Source organism: Larus michahellis, chromosome 1 (assembly GCF_964199755.1).
Source record: "Larus michahellis chromosome 1, bLarMic1.1, whole genome shotgun sequence".
Taxonomy (NCBI): domain Eukaryota; kingdom Metazoa; phylum Chordata; class Aves; order Charadriiformes; family Laridae; genus Larus; species Larus michahellis.
In genome coordinates this window covers 60,485,895-60,511,194 of record NC_133896.1, presented here as the reverse complement: position 1 = coordinate 60,511,194, position 25,300 = coordinate 60,485,895, and the positions used below count along the sequence as shown (strand labels likewise).

Sequence of the window (25,300 nt, the reverse complement as noted above, 5' to 3'; positions counted from 1 at the left end):
CCGTTTCCCAGAGTGCGGCGCGGGAGCGGGGCAGGAAGTCCCGTGCGCCTGAGTCAGGGGGAGGTGGGGGGAGCCGCTGGTAGCGGCGGCGATGGCGCTGGAGACTCTCTCCCCGGACTGGGAGTTCGACCGTCTGGACGACGGCTCGCAGAGTGAGCGGGGTCGGGGCGGGAGGGGCCGGCGCCAGGCCCGCGGGGCTGTGGCCGCCACAGGGCTGGGGGGGAGGTGCGGGCTGAGGAGACCCTTGTCCCCCGCCGGCCCCGGAGCCCTCCCGGCGCCTCACCCCCGCTGGGATCGGGAGGGAGGAGGAGGAAGCGATGGCGGGAGCTGAGCGAGGTCGCCTTCCTCAGCCTTCCCTCAGGGACCCTGCCCTGTGCGGGGAGCCGGGCGCCCGCCGCGCCCCTTCCCCCCGCCGCCAGCCCAGGGCTGCTCCTACCCCAGTCAGGCCTGCGGGGGTGGCCCGTCGCCGTCACCTTTTTTTTCCTCCCATTCCATAGTCGCCGGGGGTCGCTTGGGGTGAGAGAGCGGCTTTTCCAACCCTCCATCCCTGGCCCCCTCTGGGGGGGATCGTCCCCATTGCCCCCAGCCTGGCAGGGGGCGGGCAGGCTGGGCTGACTCTGGTGGTGGGGATGGTGTTTCTTTCCTTCCCGATCGTTTACTCACAGAATTTTTTTTCTGCAGTTGCTTCCTCGGTTAGCCAGAGAAATCATATCGACATGAGTTAGTTGTTAGCTTTCTGGCATTGGAGTTAGGCGGTCACTTGCGGTTTCACCTTTAAAAAATAATTAAATAAGACCTTGTGATGTGTAAGTTTTTTGATAGTGGGTTTGTGTTCCTGTCAAAATCCACGTTTTTCTCAGCCCGTGGAGGTGACCTACTTTCTAAACGGGGAACGTGTATGGTTGTCACACTATAATACACACTGTAAATTGAACTGTGCCAAATTAATTACACCAGGTGTTGCTGTGAAAATATGCCACTCATGGACCAACTGTTTCATGTACAGTGTTATCCCAAGGGATGATACTTTTTATGCCATGTTCATTTTATCTGGATATTTTATCTGGATTTCAGTGGAAACTGAAGCTGTCCTCAGCCAAGGTTTTTACCAGTTCTCCAGCTGCAGTATGGAAAATGTAGCTTTTACTCAAAATGCCAAATCTCCACTAGTTTGACCATGACATGAAGTGCAGCTACTGGAATTTTACATGACATAATATGCTCCATTACCACCATCTTGACAGTGAGCAAACAGGCTGATATTCCATTGAGAACAGCACACAATGTTCTAGAGAAAAGCCAAAGAAAAATCCTCTGACTTAAAAAACATTTTTTTGGTGTTGTTGTCTACTTTCACTTTAGACCTATGTCATTAACCTTTAGCAATTATAATGTTGAGGACACAAGATACTAAGCGAGTCTCGTTTGTTGTGTCTTTGTCCTAGATGTTTATGGACATAGCACTTGCAAATCCTGCTGTGGCAGTAAGTCCACTAAATATTGCTGATTTTATGGAAGAAGATAAGATTAAGTTGGGGGATGTGTACTGCTGAGGTCTCTCACATTGTTTCAGTTGTAATGCTTTCATTTTATCACCTGAAGAGAAACTAAATCAAACTTTATTGTAAACAGGTTGTACCTTATGAAGTATGTCTGTTGCTCTGAAGAAAAAGAAAATATCTGCTTTCTGTGATTTCTTTTTCTTTCTCCGTGTGAGCCAGTTTATTTAGGAAAACTTTGTTTCATCTTAAAAAGCTTCCCCCATCTCCAAGTCATTTTTTTATCAGTTCAACCCTGCCTGTCTTGCTAGTAGCTTTCACTCTCTTTTCTCTCTAAAATAGTGAGATACTATCCACACCTGTCTCTCACTTTATATATGATCAGTACAAGGTGGCAAATTGATGGCTACCAATAGTTAAGTATTTGGATATATTTGATAACAGTTATGTTGAGTTATAGTATTGTTCAAATCCATCATTTGTCTGCTGGAAAGGTGACTGTGGGTCTCTAGCAGAGCGCTGCTGCAAGATTTTGTTTGAGAAATGCTACCTGTTTCTTAGGGAACTGATTTAAACAGCAATGCTAATTTCCTACTCTTGTATAATTTGGAAGCTTTTCCTGTTGTTCTTACAAAGCCCCAGTAACTCTGTCAATTTCTGTGCTGTTAGTTTGTCTTTTGTGGGAAGGGAGGAGATGGAATTGGGGAAATACCACAGCATACCTCTATAATAATAAATCTCCATACTCCAGATTTTCTAGCAGTAAAGTACTGAAGCTGACATGATGGCTAGTTAAACTCTGTTGCGCAGGGCTCTGCGTCTATCAGTGTTTTACTGGGTTTCTGCAGCAGAGCTTCTGGAAGATACCTTGGAAGGAACCTGAAAGATGAGATGAATTTGATGGAATAGAACAATACAATGATACAATTTAAGGGCTGCACATCAGTGTCTGGAGTGCTTACTGCTGATGGAGGTCACTTGCTTCTTATCCATTTACATGAAATTCAGTCTCCTTATTTTGACAGTGCCTGTGCACTGCCTAGGCTGCAGGTTCAGGTACAACCCAGTGGCTCTAGTGCAGAACTTGGTGTGGGAGAGTTTACCATGCTTCTTGAATAGGCTTTGCAGTCCATGTGCCCTTATGGTTGTCATTGCTGCTGGCTTCAAAGTAGTAGTTTAGGATTAGTTCAGGACTTTACTGCAGTCATTTCTCCTTCTTAGTCTCAACCTTCCTGTACAGGAAGGAAAGACCTTCCTAGTCTTTCTCTTCTTTTTGTTATTAATTTGTCCTTACTTATTACTTGCCTTATGCCTGGTGCAGTGTCTCAGTCAAGTATCTTCTTTCTCCAAAAATGATAATTGATTCAGCAGTGCTCTTCCACTGAAGTAGCCGTCAACTACCATTTGGCTCAGTTAAAAATGCAGAATAAAAAAATAGTTTTCTAAACTTTCTAGAGGAGCCTGCTTGCTGAAATGTGAAAAGGGCACGTATAAAGCTGTGTGAGGGTTGAATTCTTGTTTAGGAAAAGTTCGGTCGTTCAGCTGTTTTACATTCTCTAACTATTTTAGATAATCCTATTTTCAAGAAATAGCAGAAGTTCACAAGCTATTAGATTTGTTATCCAATTATGGAGAAGACAGTTTAGTCTTCACATGAAAAAGGATTGTACTTCCTTACTGAGCACAGAAGCCTTGAGCTGTAATCATTCACTCCATAGTTCAGATTATGCAAGTAAGTCAGTAATTGTATATAACTTGGGGGGGAAGTGGGGAGTGTCTTAATGTGTGAAGAAGAAAGAACAGAAGAGAGTGAATAAACTTTTGTGGACCAGCTGTCTTATACTTACTTTGCTAATTAATGCCAGTACTCTCTGTGTTTGACCAGCTTAATGTTACCTACTTGCACCTAGCAGGAACAGGACAGGTGTGCATTTCAATGTCCGGGTGCTAAGCAGAAGAGAAAGTTTTCTCTTCTGAGACGGTGAATTTGCAAGTGGGGGGAATGACTGAAAGCCAAAAATTTCCCATGTAATGCCCAAATGATTTGCTGAAAGGTAGCAGGGAGAGAGTGGAAGGGGGATTGCTACTGATACAGCTGTTGCTCAGGCTGAAATTATTAGACCCATTGCCTCAAAGTTCTAATCTAATCGCATATGTACTGCTTCAGCTGATGGATAGAATCACCTACCGTGTTACAGCTTCTACAGTCATTTCTTTGCTCAGCATCTTGATGTGATTGTTAGGTTCGTTAAGGTCTTAGTTTGAAAATACGTGCAAATTTTAAAAATAATTTTCTGCAGTTCTCTTAGATGTTTGATATTCTTTAAGTAGTATTTGGATTTTTTAAGTGACACTGAGTTGTATGATTGTTTTTTAAATAAGAACTTTGTATTAAAGATGCAGTTGTATTAACAAAAGCACTGCAGCAAAATAAGTAATACAGTACTAAAAGCTAAATAGCAACAGATTAAATATTTTTAATAAAATTTTTAATGTTGCAGTTTCCTGAACAGACTATAAAACTGTACAAATGTTATCAATTCTCAGAAATTCATGCTGAAGTGCAGTTGAAGAATTACGGAAAATTTCTTGAGGAATATACGTCTCAGCTGAAGAGAATTGAAGATGCTTTGGATGACTCTGTTGGAGATGTTTGGGACTTCAGTCTTGATCCCATTGCATTAAAGGTCTTAATATATTTAATATGTATTGCAACTGTTATTTTCCTAGTTCCTCCTTCCCTTCAAAACCCAAGAAGTAAAATCTTGATGCATTTGTGCTCTTAACTTTTGACTTTTGTGTTTGAGAAACCTATCCGATACCATTTTAATTACCAAGTATTTAATAAATTGGTGCATATCATAAGAGAAGATTTTTTCCTATTATTCTTCTGGATACAAGTGGAAGTTAAGGAAATTTATAGTTGGGAAGCCTAATTTCAGCAAACTTTTCCCCTGTGGATGTTGGTGTTTTGATCTGGGGGTTGCGGTTCTAGAAGAGCTCACTAATACTTCTGTAACTGCAGAGCGAACTGTGTGTGTATTTACAGTTGTGTTTTGACTTCATGGCCTTGGTACAGTATTTTCTGTCCTCCAGAGGTGGCTGGTTCCTTTCCTCTGTGGAGCGTTATTTTTTTCACTTCCCTGAAATTGCAAATGTAATTTAAAAATGCTTTTGTTACCACATGGAACTTGTCTGTGCTGAAGATGCACTCTTAAGTAACCATCTGTCTGAATAAATTATGTGTAGGGCCAGCACAGTGCTGGATGTATATGAACTAGTCAATATCATGTCTGACTTCAGTACAAAATGTCAGTGCCTGCATACACATATACACTACGCATCCTGTTTCCTACATTTGGGATTCTTAATTCATGTTTTAGGTTTCTTGAGGTGTTTTTTCTGTATACTCTGTAATGACTGTGCTTTTGCTTTCCGAGTTTTGTAAGTAAATTGTTGTAAATGCTATGTAGTTTAGCTGGTTATTTGTCTTTCTGCCTAGAGTAAAAGGAAAGGTATTGCCATGTAAATATGAAGAGTGAAGGTTTCCTGCAGTGCAGGTTGCCAGTAATGTGCAATTATTGCTCTCTTATTACTGACCTTATTTGAGATGAAATTGTGAAGAAAAAAATAATTACTTAGGTGGATAAATGTATTTTTGACCAATGTTTTCTAAAGTTCTATGTTTATGGTTTCTTGTTTTGTGGTTTGGGTTTTTTTGATGTTTTTTATTGTTTTTGTTTGTTTTTTTTAAATCTTAGCTTTTGCCATATGAACAGTCCTCCCTACTGGAGCTCATTAAGACCGAAAACAAGGTAAGTGCTTTATGCTTAAAAGAAAAAAAAAAGTTATTCTTGCTAAAACCAAACTTTCTAGACTTGGATCTATCTGTAATCTGTTTTTTTTTCTCCTTTGAGTCTAGGTTCTAAACAAAGTAATAACTGTGTATGCTGCCCTTTGCTGTGAAATCAAGAAGTTAAAATATGAGGTAAATTCATCTGTCTTTTATTACTATGTATGAAAATGTTTGCGGATTGGCAAGATGATATATAAATTTATTCTTTAGCAGTAAAGAAACAAGATATAATGTCTAAATAATTTTTATAGCATTATTACATATATCCTATTTATTAAAAACAACATTTCTGCTTTTGTTGTTAGGCAGAAACTAAATTTTATAATGGCCTCTTGTTTTATGGAGAAGGAGGTAAGTAGCTCCCTTTACTGTAAAAGTTAGTAGTTTTACATTATTGTTTCAGGTTAAGTGCTACAGTAAGCGCAACTTTATAATATGGATACATGCTTTCTCTGTATCTTTGACTGATGAACACCAAATAACAGACTTTGAGGTTATAGCGATCTATGTCTTATAACTGTCCTACCTTAGCTTAAGATAACAATAAGTTTTATCTGTTACATTAACAGGAAGTTTTGTTGCAGCCTTAGTTACGTGAGAAGTAGGGAGTATGGGCTGTTGTATTTAATGTGTTACATATAGAAACCTGAACTTTTATACTGTAGCAGCTGTTTTTCAAAGTATGCCATCGAAAACCGGTTTTTCACATGTAAGCACATCCTAAACCAACTTATTTTGGACTGGGAGTAGATTTTTCCATTGGTTGTAGTAAAACAATAAATCTGTAGTTGGATTGTAATAAAACAATGAAACCATTAATAAATAACTTGGGCCACCAAGTCCTGCCTAATTATGCAATCATAGCTGTTTGAAGAGAATTTGCAGTGTGTTAATGTCATCTGCCCTTCAAGTGCTGGTGATAGTACCTCATACTACTGTTTAGACCATGACATGATACAGGGGCATAAGTGATTTTAAGTCAATTCAACTGACAAATCACGAGACCCTGCTTTAGGTGAAAGCTGCTTTTTGTCTTGGAGTCAAACCGATAACTCCTCTGAACGGCTGGTCTTAAGCTTCCACCTTAAAGGATGCTAGTCTGGGAATAAGCGCAGATCTTGGTCCTGAGGACTGAATATATTAATGAGTTGATTTAGAGACGTATCACCAAATTATTTTTTTTTCTATTTCAGAAATTTGAGAGAAAGGGAAAAGCAGTAAAACGTCTGGGTTTTTTTTAAAGCTTTTCAAGAGCCTTGACTGTGGCAGAAGTATTGGGGAATGTGAAATCTTTGAGATAGGAGCTGTTTGTCATTCTTTTAAGTGCTGTATAAGATGACTGTTGTGGTTCAGTTAAGGAACATGAAAAAGTGTGGTGGGTTCCCTCCCCCTTAGCAGATTCTCACTTCTTATCAGACATGGTTTTAAATACAAAAGTGATGTGCTGCCAAAATGTTACTCGGGGATCCCTCAAAACTTCTCCATGTCTGCAGCAAGAAAAAAGGCAGACTGTTGCAGACTAACATATTAGAGCAGCAGTTTGTTCCTGATGGGTGTTCTGCAGAGAATGCTTGAGAATGGCAGGAGCCGTGAGGTCAGCCTTCTGTGGGTTAGGTGAGGATACAGAAATTAGGTTTTCCACTTCCATATCCTTCCTTGTAGAATCTGCTTTTGTAACAGCAAACTTGCTTACTTAGAACAGCTGGCAAAGTTACTGGCTCAAGGATGGTTGAAATGTAAACAAATACTGTGGTGGCCTTTTCCTTCTTTCCCTTCATTTTTTTTCATCTTGTCCTTGGGGTGGCTAGGGCTAGTCTAGGAACTTTAAATAGTTAGTTGGATTGGGGTTTTTTGGGGACATACACTAAAGAGAGTAAATATTACATAAAATGTGTAAAGGCGAAGCATGCAATATTTAGAATCTTGTCCCAGAGCTCTATTTGATGGAAGTATGGAGACCACTTTAGTCTCTGGTGGCTGGTCTAAAATAACATATTTTATGAAGCGATAAGACCTGCATTTCTTATGCAGGTAAATTTGCAATTTTAAGCCATTTTTGCTCAGAGTGGCCCAGTAGAAAAATCTCAAATCTAGAGCATTAATCTGTCATCACATTAAAAAGACTGGATTTTTTCAGGTATATAATTCTCATATTTCATAGTATCCTGTTAGTGTACTTTGTCATACAGGCAATGCTTTGAAGTTATGGTGGTGAGCTGGTTCTTTTGTGCAGGATGCTCTGTAGGAAAAAGAAAATAAATTTCTTGACAAAATTGATTCCTACACAGCTTTTTCTTCTGATTAATGATGTAGCATATTTTTTTCAGTAAATAACTACCAAGGATGTTCCTTGCAATATAAATACCTAGAGCTTTCATACAAACTCTTTAAAATGGAAACTCTTATATTAAGTTACATAATATATCTGCCTTTAAAGAATTACCTTTCGTATTCTTTATTTTCTTTCAAGTGATGGAGACTTTTTTCCTGCTTTATGTTTAACCTATAACCAATATAATTTTTAATGAGAAAGAAGCTTCAAAAATAAGTCCAGCGTAGGAAGGCAGAAGTAAAAGTTTTCAAGGCTCCCTCAGTATGCTTATAATAGTGTGCTCCACTTGTATGACAAACAAATGGCTTGGAGGGCAAGCTTCAATGTTAATTTAAGAGATCGAACACAAGCTTTTGAAAGTAGTGACGAATGTTTGTCTTTAAAGCCACAGATTCCAGCATGGTGGAGGGAGATTGCCAAATACAGATGGGAAGATTTGTTTCTTTCTTGCAGGTAGAGTATGGGGTTTTTTGTTTGGGTTTTTTTTTGGTCAGCATTTATAATCTTAATTTTACTTGCAAAGTGGATTTAAATATCTGCGGTATCCTGCTTGCATTTTGCTGAAAGGCATTGGAGTCATTTGATACGTTACTATGTTTTGCCTGCAAAGCTGTCACAACCAGCTGATGTATCACACATTGTTTTGTTGGGTTTTTTTATACTTGTCTAAAACTGTGGAAGTCTAATGAAAGTTAGTGTAATCGTTTAAAGAAATTAGAATTTACTTAAAATTTCAGTAAGAGAAGATAAATTGAGGTTGTTTCACTTGATGGTAAAGCTAAAGACACATATTTTTGTTTTTGATTAGCAATTCTTAGTTTTCATTAAACATTTGAAATGAAATTACTGTTTGTACATTATTTTTTTTTTAGCTGATAGAAGAAAGCAAAATTAAACACGTACTTGGAAAAATTTACTTGTGCCTCATTCAGGCTTTCAGGGAAGAACAGCCATTTCTTATACAGTTTGGTTGTTATCAGGGTCCTTTGCATGAAAACAGGATCTGTGTTTCTTCTGAGGATTTCCTGTGCTCTTGGGTTTCAGTCCACTGTGGAATTTTTTTGTCTTCAGTGTAGCTTAAGTGACTGTCCTGTTCCCAAAAATGTTTCTATTTTTATTCAGTATTGCTTGTAACGAAATACGTATGTTGAAGTAGAGAATATACAGGAAGCTTCCAGAATGTTAAAACAAATCATAGTTTAACAAGGGTTAAAATTCCTGTGTTTGCTGTATACTAGCATGGCAGTAGTCATTTACTGAGTCGTAACAGGTTAAATGCTATAGGAAGTTGTTTTTCAACCTCTTTTACCATGCTCAAGTGCAGTTAGTTGTTTGGATATCTTGGGGTTGTTTTTTTCCCCGTTTTAAGTTTTTTGTCCTATTAACTTTGTCACTTTCTTCCATCATCCTCTGTTTCTTTCCGAGCAGATGTTTGAGAGACCTTTTAGTGGTTCTGAAATGGGACTACTGTCCAATTATATTTTTCCACACTTTTTTTTTTCCTGCCAGGATGCTCTGTCCAGGTGGAAGTTGAGAGCAGGGTGACTGGCTGGATGGATATTTATGTGCATTGCAAGCCTACTCTATAGAACAAGTTTATGTTTATTTAGGGGGTATATGCTGATGTGTATATTTATAGGGTAAATACCACACAGAAATATAGCAGTATTGCTTGTGAGCCCACTTTGTATGTATGCTATGATGGCTTGCTGATCGCTGAGCAACTTGGGAAAGAAGGGAAATGCAGGATGTTGCCCCAAAGGGAAGGTTACTGTGTGAAAAGGCGTGTGTTGCTTTGGGTAAAGCTAGGAGGAAAACTTTTTCCTTACTGAGTTTGTTGATTTTCAACTATTGTGTTCCCCTAAATCCACTCAGTAGCCCTCTGTGTCCATAGACTGGGAAATGTTATGGGCATATCTCTGAGGGCGGTGTGGAAATATGAATGAAGAAGACAAAAGAGGTGAAATGTTGCTTTCATAGAGCTAAAGTCCGCATATTGGTTTATTGGCTCTTCTGAGTTCAGGATCTCTTAACTAGATGTTATAGCCTCAAATTTTCTATGTCAAAACACTTCTTTTAAAAATTATCAAAATAGTGCTGTGAAACACTAGTTAGGTACTCTTGATCCTGAAGAAGACAGTGTATTTGAAGAACTCTGATAAAGTGATAAAATTGTCTGTATTAATGGAGTTGTTAATTTGCACGTGCTGTTAGATAGGACTATTTCCTGGAAGTGTTAAAATGGCAGCTGGTGCCCCTTCCCCAGGAAAGATGATCTCAATTGTCTATTAATCCATTCCTCTGGAATCTGTTGGCTTGTTTCAGCTGCACTTGATAGAGCAATGGAAGTATATGAAGTAACGACACTTCTATGTTTTGGGAAAACTGGTGACTAATAGAAGGCAGAAGCCCAAATAACATCTATTTTTGATGGAGAGGAAGACAGAATTCAGCTGTTAGCCAGTCTTCTGGCAGGAACAGCAGGCTGGCTGGTTAGCTAGTGTGGGCTGTCTGCAATTAAGCCATCTGTGTGCTGACTGGCTAGACTCATCACATGCTGACTTTTCCCTGATGGGATTATAGAGCGCATTGATGAGCAAATATTTTTTTCAGTTAAGGGAAACTCAGATTCATTTACCCTATTGCTCAAGGAGCACCTCCTTAAAATCCATTACATAAAGTAAGATAATCCTTTATGTGGTCAGAGTTGACCTGTTCTTTTAATTTTGTACTATGTAACTGAGCTCAAATTCTGCTGTAGTCAGATGTACCTCTCGAAGACATTGTCTTGTTTTTTTGAAAGCAGTTTTCTGTGGCTAATCGCTCTTACAGAAGGTACAGGCTTCTGTGTTAATTTCTAATTTGAATTCAGCTATCACCAGCTCCCGGAGTGTGACTCTTGATTCTAGTAGGAAAATGACAGAATTTCCTATCAGGGCTATTCTCTCTGAAGGTACTTTGGCACTGTTGTCAAGTCACTTCTTAATTGTCTTTGATAAACTGAACTCTTGAAAACTTTTTTACATTAAGATATTTAAAGTACATTGAACCCATTATGTTTTCTGCCTTCATTTAAGAATCAATATCCTTTTAAAAATGTGGCCCTGGGTAGCAATTCTGGTATTTTATTATCCGGATTGTCAAAGCTATATGCAAGTGTGAAATCACTTCTGTTTTCCTTATTATGCTTTTCTTTATGTCCAAAGTGCATATTGGTCCCTTAATAGTCCAGTTTGTACTGGGAGCTTGTGTTCAGTAACTTCGTAGCTTAGTCCCAGATCCTTTTTTGGAGCTGTTGCTTTAGGTCTGTCCACTGACTTGGATTAGGGGCTGCAAGTTCAGTGGTTTATGTTCAGTGTTTTGGCAGTAATGACAGTTTGTGTGTGAGGAGGGTCTATACACATATACATTTTTGTTTTCTTGTATTTCAGGAGCTGTCTTGCTTTGTTACCCGGTGTTATGAAGTGGTGGTGAATGTAGTGCATCAGTTGGCTGTTCTCTATACCAGCAACAAGTAATTATTCCCTAAAATGCTATACTGTTTTTATGTAGTTAAACAAATATGTAAAATATGAATGTTCTGCTTAAGGCATGGTTGTTTTTGGAACATTGTTGTCTAGAGATACGGAGAGTGCTTTGCTCTGCAAGTTTGCGCTTCATAAGCCATTATGAAAGTGGTTTTGTTTTATTTTTAGAAAAGGCGTAGTTTTTATATAGTGAGATGCAAGAATTTTAATTTTTTGCCTTTTTTTTATAGAATTGATGCTTCAGGGGTGCTTAGTCTTTATAACTAAGAGATTGTCTTATTACTCTTCCGTCCTCGCTCTGTTGGAGAGATTCCTTCTGTTGGCTGATACAGTGGGTACCACTAGCTTCAGAAGCTTTAAAAATCAGATCACTTTCACAGTCTAATGTTTCAAATATGCAAATTTTGGTATATATTCCTCACAAACAGCCATGGTTTCAACACCTGAAGTTGATCTTAGTAAGGTCTATTGGGTTTAGCTCCTCTGAAAACTCTGAGGAGAGTTTAGCTCTGAATAGAACTGTCGGGTTTAGCTCTGAATATAGCTGCAGGGCTCTTGATTCATCTCTCGTTCCCACTCCAGATAGGATGATAGCATCATCATTCTCAGTTTTATTTGTTTTCTTACACTGCAGCACAAGGTAGACTTTCTGTATGGTGCTGAATGAACAAGGCTGGATGTGTACCTTGGACGTGGCTTGATTAAATGATTTTGTACTTTTGGGCCACAAGGCTGTACGTATGAAGGCTACTTGCTGTTAGCATAACTGAATTGGGAATTGCTGATATATATGTGCACTGAACGCAATCAGTGGTTTGAACCAGTCACATGCAGTACAGTTAAAAATGCAATACTAAACTTAATCATAACACACAGATTTCACATAGTGTATGCTTTCAATCAGATTTTGAGAATTCATTTGGTTTCTGAAGTTAATATGTTAATGAAGAAAAATGTAACCCAAGAAACAAAGAACACATCGTGATACAGAATTGATTAAATATGCTCTGTTCCAAGGGTTAAAAAGGCATCAAAATATTTATTTTGTTTACAGGAATGCGCCTAAAATTATAGAGACGTCTGGAGTTCATTTTCAGGTGGGAAAGACTTGGAACCCCTTTTGTTTATGTTAATATATCTATGTCTTGATCATTAATCCTGAGAAAAGCATCAAGAAAGTGAATTTCCAGTACAGCTTTCAGCCTGGAATCGCCTTTAAAGGTTTTATTTTGCTCATCAGCTTTTTCTGGCCTTTGTGTGGAAAGGGCTGATATCTCCATGTCTATCATAGTCTAGCTTTCTTAGCTGAAAACTGCTTGCACACTCCCTTATTGTGTGTGTTGTGTGCTCCTGTGTGTAGACAATTTTGAAAATCCTGTCTTCGGTGTCAAATTACATCAGTGAACCTGTAGCTGTGTCTGTACAAAAACTAGTGTTCCTTGTGTCACTGCAAGAAATACTAAATCTTAAAGCTACCAAACCAAGAAATCTCCAATTTAACTCTCTAGCTGATGTCTTGTTGGCTGATAATATGTTGCAAGGAACTGAAATTTTACTTGCACTTTTACACACATGACTGTAACAAACTTTTCAGTAACTACACTCCTTTTTGGTTTAAACAGGCAATGTACGAGCATCTGGGAGAGTTGCTTGCAGTCTTGATTACTCTTGATGAAATAATTGACAATCATGCCACTCTGAAAGATCACTGGACCATGTATAAGAGGTATGCCTCTGAAGGCGTGAAACATACTCCCACAAAATAAGAGATAAAGCATGTGTGTGTCTTTGTTCCAAGGAAGTCAGTGTGGGAACATGGATTTTTGGTAGCCCCGAGAGTTTTCGAGAAACCTCAGTGAAGAGCAGGGCTAAATTCCCTCTTTGTCCTTCTAACAGCACCAATAAGTTTTTGAAGTGCTGAATGTTACATTTACAATACAAAGTAAACATCTTCACAGAGTTGTTGTTGTTGGGGTTTAAAATATATTCAGTAAGAAATCTAATTTTGCACAGAACTGGTCTAAGACTATCAATATTGATCATAGGGAGGGGTGTTCCTTAACACCCTCTATGGGTGTTAAGAAGATGGTGTAAGAACACTATCTTAAGTAAAAGCTGAAGAGTCAACAATTGCAAAGGTAGTTAAATTAGTGGAAAAACTACTCTGTTTCATTGAAAACCTGAATAAATGGGAGTTACTCATATGCAAATGGCTTATACAGACATAGTGGGTTTTGGGTTTTTTAATTTATTTTGGAGTTGCTGATGGGCACAGATGTGGGCAATTAAAATCTATTATCAAAATAGTACAGGATATGATAAAACTGTTAGCCTGTTTTAATTGTGTTGTATGTATGTGTTTTACGCCTACTCTTTACAGGCTGCTAAAATCTGTCCATCACAACCCTTCTAAGTTTGGGATTCAAGAAGATAAACTGAAACCATTTGAAAAGCTGCTGTTAAAACTGGAATGCCAGTTACTTGATGGAATGATATTTCAGGTAACGAAATTAATGTTCCCCAGTGTGACAAGGGAAACTATTACATTAAAGTGACACTCTTTTTAGAATGATTTGGTTGTTTGGGATTGTTTTTGTTTTGTTCTGGAGCAGTGATGTATGAATTTGGCTCTTACATCTGTGCATGGAAAAAAAAAAAAAAGGGCTCTATTCTAAGATCCTTCCTTGCTCTTCTCATGTGCTAGAACTGTGCCAGGCTTTGAATGGTAGCAGTTAATGCTTACTGTTTTGCAGAATTAGAGAAAGGCAGACAACTTGGCATTAAGACTGCGTATTATCAGGGAGTCAGTTTTTCATCGGAAATTTGTTAATAGTGGTCAGGCTTATATAGCATAGTTACACTTTGGTTTAGCTGCAGGTTAAAGTCTCCTCTGTCATCTTGAAAATACTTTAAGTGTGACCTGTTGTTATGTATTTTTGTCTCATTCCTAGCATATGAGACAGGTAGCTGTCATGGAGTACCACTTCAGTGGTGTATACCCCTGAAACATGCAAGTGTACAGGTTGATGAGAAGGATTCTTAATTTTTCAATGCAGTTAATTTAAATGTGTTCATACAAGAAGCCATCTATTTTTAGAAAAGTGTGTGTTTGAGATACTGAAATTGGATGTTGTGGCATAGTGGGCAGAGGATGGCATTGCTGAATCTGGTCACAGCAGAGTCAGTTGAACAGGACGGTTGCTCAGTTCTTACTGTTACATCTTAAATGGCATAGGGAAGAAGGTTTTGTTCTCTAAAGGCCTCCAAAAAGGAAATTTTCATCTCTATCAATTTTTCCTCTATATTACTCTGAAGTTGCATTAGTACAAAGACTTCATTATATGTTTGAGATGGGTCGGATTTGTCTTGTATTCAGGATGTTTCCTCTCCTGTCCCACCAATGCCCCTTCCTAACAAAAATACATGAAAAATATTAAATACAATTTCATTAAGACTTTTCTAATACCTTTAGAAAATACGAAGTGTGTCTTTTTTTTTTTTTTTTACTACTGTGTAGTTTTTGATATTTTGTTTTTAAAGAGCCATCAGTGGTATGGGTGTCTTATGCTACAGGTTCACAAACTGCATCCTACAAGCAACTTGAATGATAATTTTGTTTAGTTAATGGACAGTTAGTTACATATTATAATGTAATAATGCAAATATGCATCTAGATTCTTATCGCTGTCATATCATGTGGTATCTTTAAAAATGGCCCTTAACAGAAATGTTAAGTAAATAAAATGTTTGACCGTTAGGTATAAGAAAGGTTTTTAATGTTTTCTGTTATACTAAATAATTTAAGTACACTTAAAAAAAAAAAAAATCTGTATGTTGTGAAGTCTAAGTAACTTCAGGTTAGTGCTATACGACATAAATCAGTGTGCTCTTGCAGCATTCTTCTCTTGCAAAAACAGTATTCTTTTGAATAGTCCTTTAAGACTCAAAATTCATGGCATTATCATTATGCTTTTTCTTTCCTTTTTGATCAGGCCTGTATAGAGCAACAATTTGATTCTGTCAATGGTGGAGTGTCAGTGTCGAAGAACAGCACGTTTGCTGAAGAATTTGCTTATACTCTTCGCACAACTTTTGCAAATGTTGAAGCCAAACTTGGTAATGCAAGCTCATGATTCTCCTGCTGGATTCACCACTTCTGAAATGGTTTGTATTGTTTGTCTGGAAGCAGGCTTCAAAAAAGAATATTTTTGTGGTGTATTTCTGCAGGTGAACCTTCAGAAATTGACCAGAGAGATAAATATGTGGGAATCTGTGGCCTCTTTGTACTGCATTTTCAGATTTTTCGCACCATAGACAAAAAATTCTACAAGTCATTGTTGGATGTCTGTAAAAAGGTGAATGCTTTATTCTTTTGTCAATAATTAAGATGGAAAAAAAGCTCCAGTAATGAAGTTAATAATTTTCTTAGTTCTATAGCATAGCAAAGACATGGGAAAAGAAAACGCACAATTTACCAAAACAAGTCAGAAAGCAGAATTAAGATTCTTCTACATCTTGTAACTTTATTTCGCCTTGCATTTTCTTTTAAAGATGCTCCAAAAACCTGTCCACTCACTTAGCAGCGAGGTAAAATATCTTGAAATGGCCATTAAAATGTTTCATCAAGCTTAATGTTGCACTGAGGACAAAAAATTGTTTGAGTTATGAGTATTGTGTGACTGAATAAATACTTTGGGTTTTTACCTTGGCTCTAAACATGTGTCTTGCAAGACCCCTAAGTCCAAAGGTGATTGGGGCTTTTTCATATCAGGTGGTATTAAGAAATTATTAAATTCACTAGCACTGTTTAGAATCAGTAAGAGTGGTAATTACTTTGCCTGTGGTGTCCTTAGTGGACTTCTAGGCGAGAAACCTTTTTTAATGTGTAGAAACTAGTTATACAGAAATAAACTGAATTGTGTGTTATGGTTCAAAAGAGGCGTAAGAAACATGCATGGTGGCATAGTATTTGTTGTAGTTACTTATGTTTATTGCTACTTGTAGTATTTTTCCCTTTTTTTTCTCTTTCCCCCCCCCCAGGTACCAGCCATCACATTAACTGCTAACATTATCTGGTTTGCTGACAACTTTCTGATGCAGAAGATACCAGCTGCTGCCAAACTCCTGGACAAGAAAAGTATTCATGCAGTTAAAATGCAAAGGGAGAACTTTCTACAGCAGAAGGCACAGTCACTTACCAAGTATGCTTCCTAAATGTTGCTTCATGGTGATGTTTGGAAAACAGTTTATAAACATGTGGGTTTCTTCGTTCTGTGCATTGGCATGTCGTGTAGCGTTGCTCAGTGGTGTTAAACAACTTTTCCAATACACTGCAGCAATATGTGTATGTTCGTGTTGCTGAAAAAGCGTTGATCAAAACGAAGCTTTTTTTATGTCATCCGTTCAGAAAAATGTGTATTACGAGACCTGGCAGTTCTGAATATTTGGTTGTTTCAATTATTTCTACTTCCATATTTTTTAAACTAGTATCTAGTAGCCTGAGCTGCTCTGTTTTCTATTGGGGCTCTCTGCTTTCTATGTGTTTATGGAAGTAAGTCGCTAATAGGCTTATAGAGAGGTTTTTTCTCTGCTCGGTGATACTTTCTTTACAAGCATTTCTTTCTTCATGACTGTTTTAATTGCTTGTTTAATGATCTTTGAAATTATCTATATTTGAAAGGCTTCTCTTCTTTTGTGCTCTGCATGTAGTTTGCAGGTCACTTCCTTCTCAAAGTGCTTCCTAAAATACGTTTAAAAATTATTGGAATTTTTTTTAGTTATTCTTATAAGCAAGTGTGCTGTGCTGCATAGGGAGATAACAGGGCTAAGATTTCTGTTTATGTTGCAGACCAAAACAAGATGGAAAATGGGGTCTGTGGAATAGAAGTAAAAACTGACAATTTGCAGGTTGTCCTTCAACCCTGTATGGAAGCTGGCAGAACTGGGTTGGAGGGGAGGAGGGCGGGAAGAAGCAACTCCATGTCTATATGATCCTCTGGCAGATTATTTTCACTACTGCCCTGTTTCTGTTTCAATCTACCTCTTTCCTGGTTTGTCCTATATCCACAGGAAGAGTCAAGAGCTCTGACTGAATTCTTTCCTGGATTTTAATGCCTGTATGGAGCATAGTTGCACTGCTTTCTGCTTTCAGTCTTTGACAGTGGTACAAGTAATGTCTTGCAGCTCTTAACATGAGGTTGAAAACAAAGATCTGGGTATTCACAGACACTTTTGAGGATATTGTAATACGATGTGCTGTCTCGAATTCTGCCAGTAACTTTTCCTTGCCTTTTTACAAGTTCTTGCATTGCCTTTGATAATTGGACTGTTGCCTTAAATGTACTCTAAAAAGTGTAGGGTTTTTTTGTCATAATCAATGACCTGAGTACATTTCCTGCTACAACTGCTACAATAAGTAGTATTGCAGTGTCACAGTTCTGCAGTATAGAATAAATAGCAGTTTTAAAAGTGAACTCCATTTAAACATTTAATTACAACTAGTGTAATCCAAGCAGATTAACTTCTGGAGAATTATGTTATTTAAGACCAATCCAGTTTAGCATTGATGTAATGACAAGCTTTATTTTTGTGTTTGTGTGTATATATAGATATTTATCTTTTTTATATATGTACACATATACTCAAAAATTTAAACCTGGAGGAAAAAAATTAACATAAGTGTAGGACTCTTGTTTAGTGTTTAAAAGCATTTTCTAGAATTTTATTTACTGTTTCAATTTAAAGAATTGTAGTATACGTACTGCTAAGAGAGACATTGTTCTCTTGAAAGATAGATGATTTTGAATCGTTGGGGTATGTTTATACACATATAACTGTTCTTACCAATACAGAATTAAAACGTAAATGATTATGAGGTTCTGATACTTTTGGGAATGGAGAGTTATACTTTGGTGACTGAAAATGTAACATATTTCCCCTGGAAATATGTTTGCAAAGAGAAAAGAAAATCCTCATACTCTTTGTATTTGAATTGAGCACCATTGCTTGTTTCCTTCTCCAGAGATATGCAGTCATATTATGTTTTTGTGAGTTCATGGATGACAAAAATGGAATCTATCTTGTCAAAGGAGCAACGCATGAATAAGTTTGCAGAAGATCTTTCTAACCGCTGCAATGTCTTCATCCAGGTATGCAGTCTTTTAATGTGGTGATACAGCAAATGATGCAACAAACTGATGTTTTGATACAAGTTGTTGAACATAAGAAGAAATCACAGAAGTTCTGTGATCATTGGTGTGTTATTTTACGATGTGGGTATTCTTCTGAAACTTTAAATGCCCAGTAGATACTCTTTTAAGTAAATCTGTAGTAGGTGTTTTCCATAAGGCATGTGGGGAAAGCACATCTGAGTAAATAGTCAGTGGCTAAAATTTTGAATTTTTCTCTTGACTTAGGAAACCAAGAAAGCTTCATTTTCTGTGTGGTAAAGGTTTTAGGACTTTTTCCTTTTGAGTCAGTCGTGAGGTACATAAATTGGACTTGAACCAGTGTCTAGTTTTATTTAGCACAGTACATACTTCCAGTAAAGGTTTTGTATTGTTTCATTGTGCTTTGCCTAGTGATGGTACTTTGCAAGAATCTTACTACGTTCCGAGGCAGCTGGTTTTCTTTTGGCCTACTAACAGCATGTAGTCTTAATGTAAGATGCATCTTATTTCTGAATTTATTTTTTGCTAGTTTTGTTATGTATCTATCTACCTGACAGAAACCTGATGAGAATAGGTGTGTTAGAAGCATGATCCTGAACCTTCCATACCTATAGACAAACATGTACTAGGATCTGTGGATTTTATATTTGAATTATTTGCAGTGGACTTGCGTAAATTTTGCTCTGTAGCAAATTGAGTTCCTTAGACCATTTGCTGTCTTTTTCTAGTATCTCTTTTTAATGTTACTGCTTTTCCTTTGAAATAAGTTGAATAATGTTTTTGTCATGCTGTATGTAATCAACATTGTATTTAAAAGCTTAGCATACGTTGATTTAGAAATGATTGCTTTTTTTATTGTGGAACGAACAGTTCTATTTAGACAGTGTAGAACTGTGTAAATACTGTCAGTGTATTTTATTCCACAGAATCTGGAAGTTTTAGGGTTTTTTGTGATAGGCTATTTTTGTGGGGATGGGAGTTGTTTGGTGGGTTGGTTTACAATAGGTCTGAAGCTATTATACCTTTGAGGCTGTGCAATTAATTTAATTCACTGACATAAATGTCTCTAGAAGAGGCTAATGATCAGGTGATCTAATGACTTGTAGGTAATTTCATAATGCTTGCCCAATAAAAGGGTCTCATTCAGCTTTGGGATCTCAGGCTTGCTTATTAGGTGGAGTGGTAGGTTCTGTAGTGTGAAAAGGCAAAAGTTCTGTAATTTATGGAAGAACACATAGGGGAGTTACTTGATTGATATGTTGAGAAAAAATTCCTTTTTTTCCCGTCCCCTTTACTCATTTTATTTTTAGGGTTTTCTTTATGCATACAGTCTTAGCACCATCATTAAAACTACAATGAATCTCTACATGTCAATGCAAAAACCTATGACCAAAACCTCGGTGAAAGCTCTATGCAGACTTGTAGAACTTCTGAAGGTAGGTCACTGGATAAAAGCTGTTTATTTCATGTAAGCCTTTACAGACAACATTGATCGAACATCACATATAAATACAACAACCCCCCCCACCCCACCCCAAACCAATACAACTGAGTGAGAACACGTTTTTGCATGGCTTCTTTTTCAAGATTATATTTGATTAAAAAGCAGGAGATTTGGGAGGCTAGAACTGATTTAATTAACTTCTAATTGCCTTCCTTAGTTGGTATCACAGAATTGTTGAGGTTGGAAGGGACCTCTGGAGGTCATCTGGTTCAACCTCCCCCTGCTCAAGCATGGCCACCTAGAGCTAGTTGCCCAGGACCGTGTCCAGATGACTTTTGAATATCTCCAAGGATGGAGACTCCACATCTTCCCTGGGCAATCAGCCTGTGCCAGTCCTTGGTCACCCTCACAGTAAGAAAATGTTTCCTGATGTTCAGAGAAAACCTCCTGTGTTTCAGTTTGTGTCCATTGACTCTTGTCCTGTCACTGGGCACCTCCTGAAAAGAGCCCAGCTCCGTCATGTTTGCATCCTCCCTTCAGGATAAGATTTTACCCTCCCCAAGCCTTCTCTTCTCTGGGCTGAAGAGTCCCAGCTCTTTCAGCCTTTCCTCATGTGTGAGGTGCTCTGGTGCTTTAATTATCTTTGTGGTCCTTGGCTGGACTCTCTCCAGTATGTCCATATCTCTCTTGGTCTGAAGAGCCCAGAGCTGGACACAGTACTCCAGGTGTGGCCTTACCAGTGCTGAGTAGAGGGGAAGGACCACCTCCCTCAATCTGCCAGCAATACTTTGTCTAATGCAGCCAAAGATGCCATTAGCCTTCTTCATGGCAAGGGTGCACTGCTGGCTCATGTTCAACTTGGTGTCCACCAGGACCCCTAGGTCCTTTTCTGCCAAGCTGCTTTCCAGCTGGATGGCTCCCAGTATATATATTGACATATGGGGTTATTTCTCCCCAAGTACAGGACTTTGCACTTCTCCCGGTACTTTTTCCAAAAGGAAAATACTGTTTTGAGATAACTTCAGAAAGCAATACTGAACAGAGCTGGACTAGTTAAAAAAAACAACCAAAACAAAAAACAAACACAAAAATACCCCCTCAAAAACCCCAAACCCAACAAAGCTTACATCACAGTCTTATATGCTCCTGAATGATTTGATTTTCTTAGTTTCCAAGGGTTAATTGCACCTGCTACTAATAGTATTTTACAAAGTGGAAAGAGTCTGTTATTTGCAGTGTGGATGAGACTGCCAGCATAAAGGCAAATTCTAAAGGCAACAATGTTGTTAACTACCTGAACTATTGTGTTTTGGCATTCACTTTAGGCAATAGAACACATGTTTTACCGAAGAAGTATGGTTGTGGCAGATTCTGTGACGCACATCACTCAGCATCTGCAATATCAGGCTCTTCACTCTATTTCTGTAGCCAAGGTATGTAATCCAAGTTCTAATAATTCATCTTCCTAGCTAAGTGTTAAAAAAAAATAAAATCTTCATTTTAAATTGAAATATTTTTCTTAATTTTGAAAAATCTGTGGCATTGCTCTATCATAATCAACAGATATTTAAGCTTTCCAGTAGGTCAGAGCTTTGCCCTAGAAACCGTACAGCATAGATGACTATCTACTTTTGACCAAGAATGTGCCCTCTCTTCCTCTAAACTGCTGCATCTCTTGCCATGTTTGTTCCTCTTGTGTTCTTTTTAGTTTTTATTTCGAGTGGTTTTCACAAACTGACCTGTAGCAGAATTACAAAGGGAGTTATGATATCAGTGCAGCTATTAAATTTTCCTTTCTTTTTTGTTTTTTAGTTTGACCATGCTTGTGTAAATGGATTAGAATTTTAATAGCAGACTTTTGTATTTTGGAAATTTGTTTTAATATGTTTGAAATTTGGCTGTAATCTCAATTTATGTATCTGGCATCTCCATATTTTCTAGCATTAAAAAAAAAAAGTTGTATTTCTAAAAAGCTGAGATAGGTATCTATTCATCTCAATATCAGGAGTAGTGTGAACTGAAGAAGTTCCAAGCTTCAGAGCTATGAAGAAAAACTGTGTGTATCCAAAACAAATAGTTTGCGTATATTTAGATAACTTTCATAACCTTTTCCAATGAGGTCTGTAATTACATTACAAATTAATTCTAAATACATAGAAATATGCTGAGATTTGGGTATTGAGTGGATATCGAAGAGGACACATCTGTGAACAATTCTTGGTATTTTGATGACTACTCAGAAAAGACGTAAGAGGCAAACGTTGGTAATTAGAAGAGTTCATTAGTACTGATCTTTTTTTATCTGTTCTGCTTTGTTTCTAAGTGGTGTAAGGCCTAAGGCATATACCTAACATAACTTTAGCATGTAAGGTTGGGACCTTCATGTTGAACATACTTGCTTAGAATCGGAAGAGATTTTCTTGAACTCTCTCATGAAATTGTACCTCTTCTGAGTTACGCTGCTACTCACAAATGTGTCTGTGACTTAACTTCTTAGCCAGAAGACTTGGTTCCCTGCATTTGTTCATGCAAATCTTTTCCACTTAATCCTTCTGATAAATTAGAACTTGTAGAAAACTGCAAGTTATTGTTATTACCATGTTTATACATCTTCTGCTTGTTCAGCTGTAAACTGGATTTTGTTACCAACAACAGGGAGTCACTGATTAAAAAATAATAATAAAAAAAATTAAATTATGTGTACCTTAGAAATAAAATTGGCATGCAGTCGTGTGCAGCTTGCACAGTATTTGTATACTGTATGACCTGACCCATGTTCAGGCTGACCTGCACGTATTCCAAGTGTATATATAAGTAATACTGCTGAATTGTCAGAGTAAGTGAGTCTGGATTCGGTTAGCTCTCTTAACAAGCCATAATTTGTTAGCAGAAATACTCGATTTATGGTAAGTCCACAAATTTTGGAAAGAAGTAAACTATTGGTAACTTTAGGTAACTTTTCTCTGAATTTCTGTGTCTGTCATCTAGAAAAGAGTAATTTCTGATAAAAAGTACAGTGAGCAACGGCTGGATGTCCTGTCTGCTTTGGTGTTGGCTGAGAACACCCTCAATGGGCCAAGTACAAAACAGAGGCGACTGATTGTTTCCCTTGCACTAAGTGTGGGAACACAAATGGTAAGTGCCATGATTGTTCCAGACCTTTACTTGTTTGGTGTAGTATCTTATAAAGAAATATAATCTTGTTGTCTTTTTTTCTTTCTTTTTTTTTTCTTCATTTGCACAGAAAACTTTTAAAGATGAAGAACTCATTCCCCTTCAATTAGTTCTGAAAAAACTAGACTTGATCAGTGAACTTACAGAGCGGTAAGCAGTGGCGCAAAATATATAGAAGGCAGTGTAGTGTCACTGAGGGAGATGGATCTTCACTATGCGAATTGCAAAATCGGGTAGCTGCATGCTGGTGGCGATTTTTTGCATGTAGACCAGAGATGGACAGAAAGAATTCCAGAGCTAAGCCTGAAGCTTGCTGGTCTTTGGGCAAGTAGTGTTTTACCTAACTGTTGACAATTAGGTAATCCGCTTCTCTGATTGTTTAGAAAGTCTGTCACTTTCTTGGATGACTTGGCTTTATGTTAAGCTAAAGTCTTCCTCTTAACCCAAACCCAAAAGTTATGAGTTAATAGCAGTCTGTTTGGGAGATCAGGCTGTTCGTTCACATGTAACACCATGTTTTGCTGCTGCTGTAGTTTCATTGGACGCTCCAGTTACATAGAGTTGTCCATCTGAAAGACAGGTGGATACCTGGGTCCTGTGCATACTTTATGGAGAGAGGGAGGCAAACACCTTCATTGGATGACTCGTGGGATAAATTCCTGGGATAAGTGTTGTACGCAGGTTGTAGCAGGAGAGGCCTGTTTCTCTTTTTTTGACTTACAGGAGAAACTTAGAATATGTGTTTGACCTCTAGGCTACTAATTGCATGCAATAAGAAAATAGTTGTTTAGGATTTTGCTGTAATGTAAGGCTTAATTCTTTCAGAGACTGAGTGAACCTTTTTTCTAAAGCAGATACCTTTTTTATAAATAGCCTAGTGGAAAACAAGAAATAAAAAGTTCTTTAATAAAAAAAACTTCCTTTTGAAGGACAACATATCTGGATCGTTAAAGTAACCATGTAAAACTTAAGTTTGAAAAGCAGTTGTCTTTAGTTTAAACATACTAAAATAAATATTACTGTATTAGAAGAATGGTTTCTTCCAATTCTGTGTCTAATAAGTAATCTTGTATTCTAGAGTTCGAGCACAATGTGACTGTTGTTTCTTGTACTGGCATCGAGCAGTCTTTCCAATCTATTTAGATGACGTGTATGAAAATGCAGTTGATTCTGCTAGACTGCATGTAAGTAATAATGTTAGCAACTTAGTTTAACAAGTCACTGTAGTGGGAGGGGTTCAGATGAAAGGATAAAGCTTAGACTGAAACTCAGGGGGCAAAAGATAAAAAAAAAAAAAAGTATAACCCAGGCAAGAGTTACTATTGAGGCAGCAATGTCTTCTCAATCTGGAAGATGTAAAAACAATCTTTGTTCTAAATCTAATTAAAATACATCTGTTAGATTGCTCTAAAAATCTCAGGTTCCTATTGTTAACTCTGGGTCTTTGTGTGTCTGTCTCTTTGTTCCTCTGTCTTCATTCATTCTAATTCGAAATGAATACTTTTTGCTAGACTTGAACATTAAAAACCTTTGTTCCACATTATGCTTACTGATTTCTAAAGCACATATCACTATGTTCAGTGATGCTGTGTGGGATAGTTGTCCTGTAGCTTTTTCCACCCCTCATCTCTCCTCCCCTCTTTGAAGTATCAGGTATTTGCTGCAGACGTGAATCATGCTTTGTCATGCTAATCCCGATAAAAATAAATCATCTATTCTACTGTTGTGCGTGCCATGGTCAATTACAGTGCTGAAATGAATAAAGTGCAAATGATTTCATATGAAATAGCTAATAATTATGACCTTCCACTAAATGGATCAATAGCAACTAAATATTTCAGATGAACACATGAAGTCTACTTTTAATAAACGTGGGAAGACTAGCGATTTTGATTTGTTTGTTAGCTTTATTGGGATTTGCCTGTTAGCTTTGAACACTACTTGAGATGCTGCTGACATGTCTATCAATTTGTTGGTTAAGCATAACAGTGTCCTTTTTCAGTATATGTTTAGTGCACTACGGGACTGTGTACCCTCTATGATGCATGCGAGGCACTTGGAATCTTATGAGGTGCTTCTGGAATGCTATGACAAAGAAATCATGGAAGTGCTCAATGAGGTAATTTGTTGTGAATGGAAATTAAAGGTGACAGTATGCTTGGAGCGTCTAATGGCCCAGCATCTATCGTACCAAACCTGATGTGATCTATAAAAATAGAGACCTTTGAAATTGGTGTGACGTAATTTAATAAATATGAAAGTGTTCACTGATGATTTAGGTTATTTTAGATCTGTTAAT

The 25,300-nt window shown here is 37.7% G+C and overlaps 1 protein-coding gene across 2 annotated transcripts in view; it reads left to right on the top strand.

Annotated features, from left to right (window-relative positions):
* The window catches only part of WASHC4 (WASH complex subunit 4), a 43,882-nt gene continuing 18,582 nt past the window's right edge, over window positions 1–25,300 (top strand). For both annotated transcript variants that reach the window (XR_012586284.1, XM_074581103.1), the window contains exons 1-20: window positions 1–152; window positions 4,047–4,186; window positions 5,261–5,314; window positions 5,422–5,487; window positions 5,661–5,706; window positions 8,073–8,140; window positions 11,119–11,201; window positions 12,269–12,311; window positions 12,837–12,940; window positions 13,595–13,715; window positions 15,207–15,330; window positions 15,442–15,569; window positions 16,255–16,415; window positions 18,236–18,362; window positions 19,694–19,819; window positions 21,153–21,260; window positions 22,816–22,962; window positions 23,072–23,151; window positions 24,080–24,185; window positions 25,004–25,120. Coding sequence is in view for 1 of the 2 variants with exons in the window: in XM_074581103.1 (XP_074437204.1) it covers window positions 92–152; window positions 4,047–4,186; window positions 5,261–5,314; window positions 5,422–5,487; window positions 5,661–5,706; window positions 8,073–8,140; window positions 11,119–11,201; window positions 12,269–12,311; window positions 12,837–12,940; window positions 13,595–13,715; window positions 15,207–15,330; window positions 15,442–15,569; window positions 16,255–16,415; window positions 18,236–18,362; window positions 19,694–19,819; window positions 21,153–21,260; window positions 22,816–22,962; window positions 23,072–23,151; window positions 24,080–24,185; window positions 25,004–25,120 (2,010 nt within the window). In the remaining variant the exon portion in view is untranslated. The remainder of the gene's footprint in view (window positions 153–4,046; window positions 4,187–5,260; window positions 5,315–5,421; window positions 5,488–5,660; window positions 5,707–8,072; window positions 8,141–11,118; window positions 11,202–12,268; window positions 12,312–12,836; window positions 12,941–13,594; window positions 13,716–15,206; window positions 15,331–15,441; window positions 15,570–16,254; window positions 16,416–18,235; window positions 18,363–19,693; window positions 19,820–21,152; window positions 21,261–22,815; window positions 22,963–23,071; window positions 23,152–24,079; window positions 24,186–25,003; window positions 25,121–25,300) is intronic.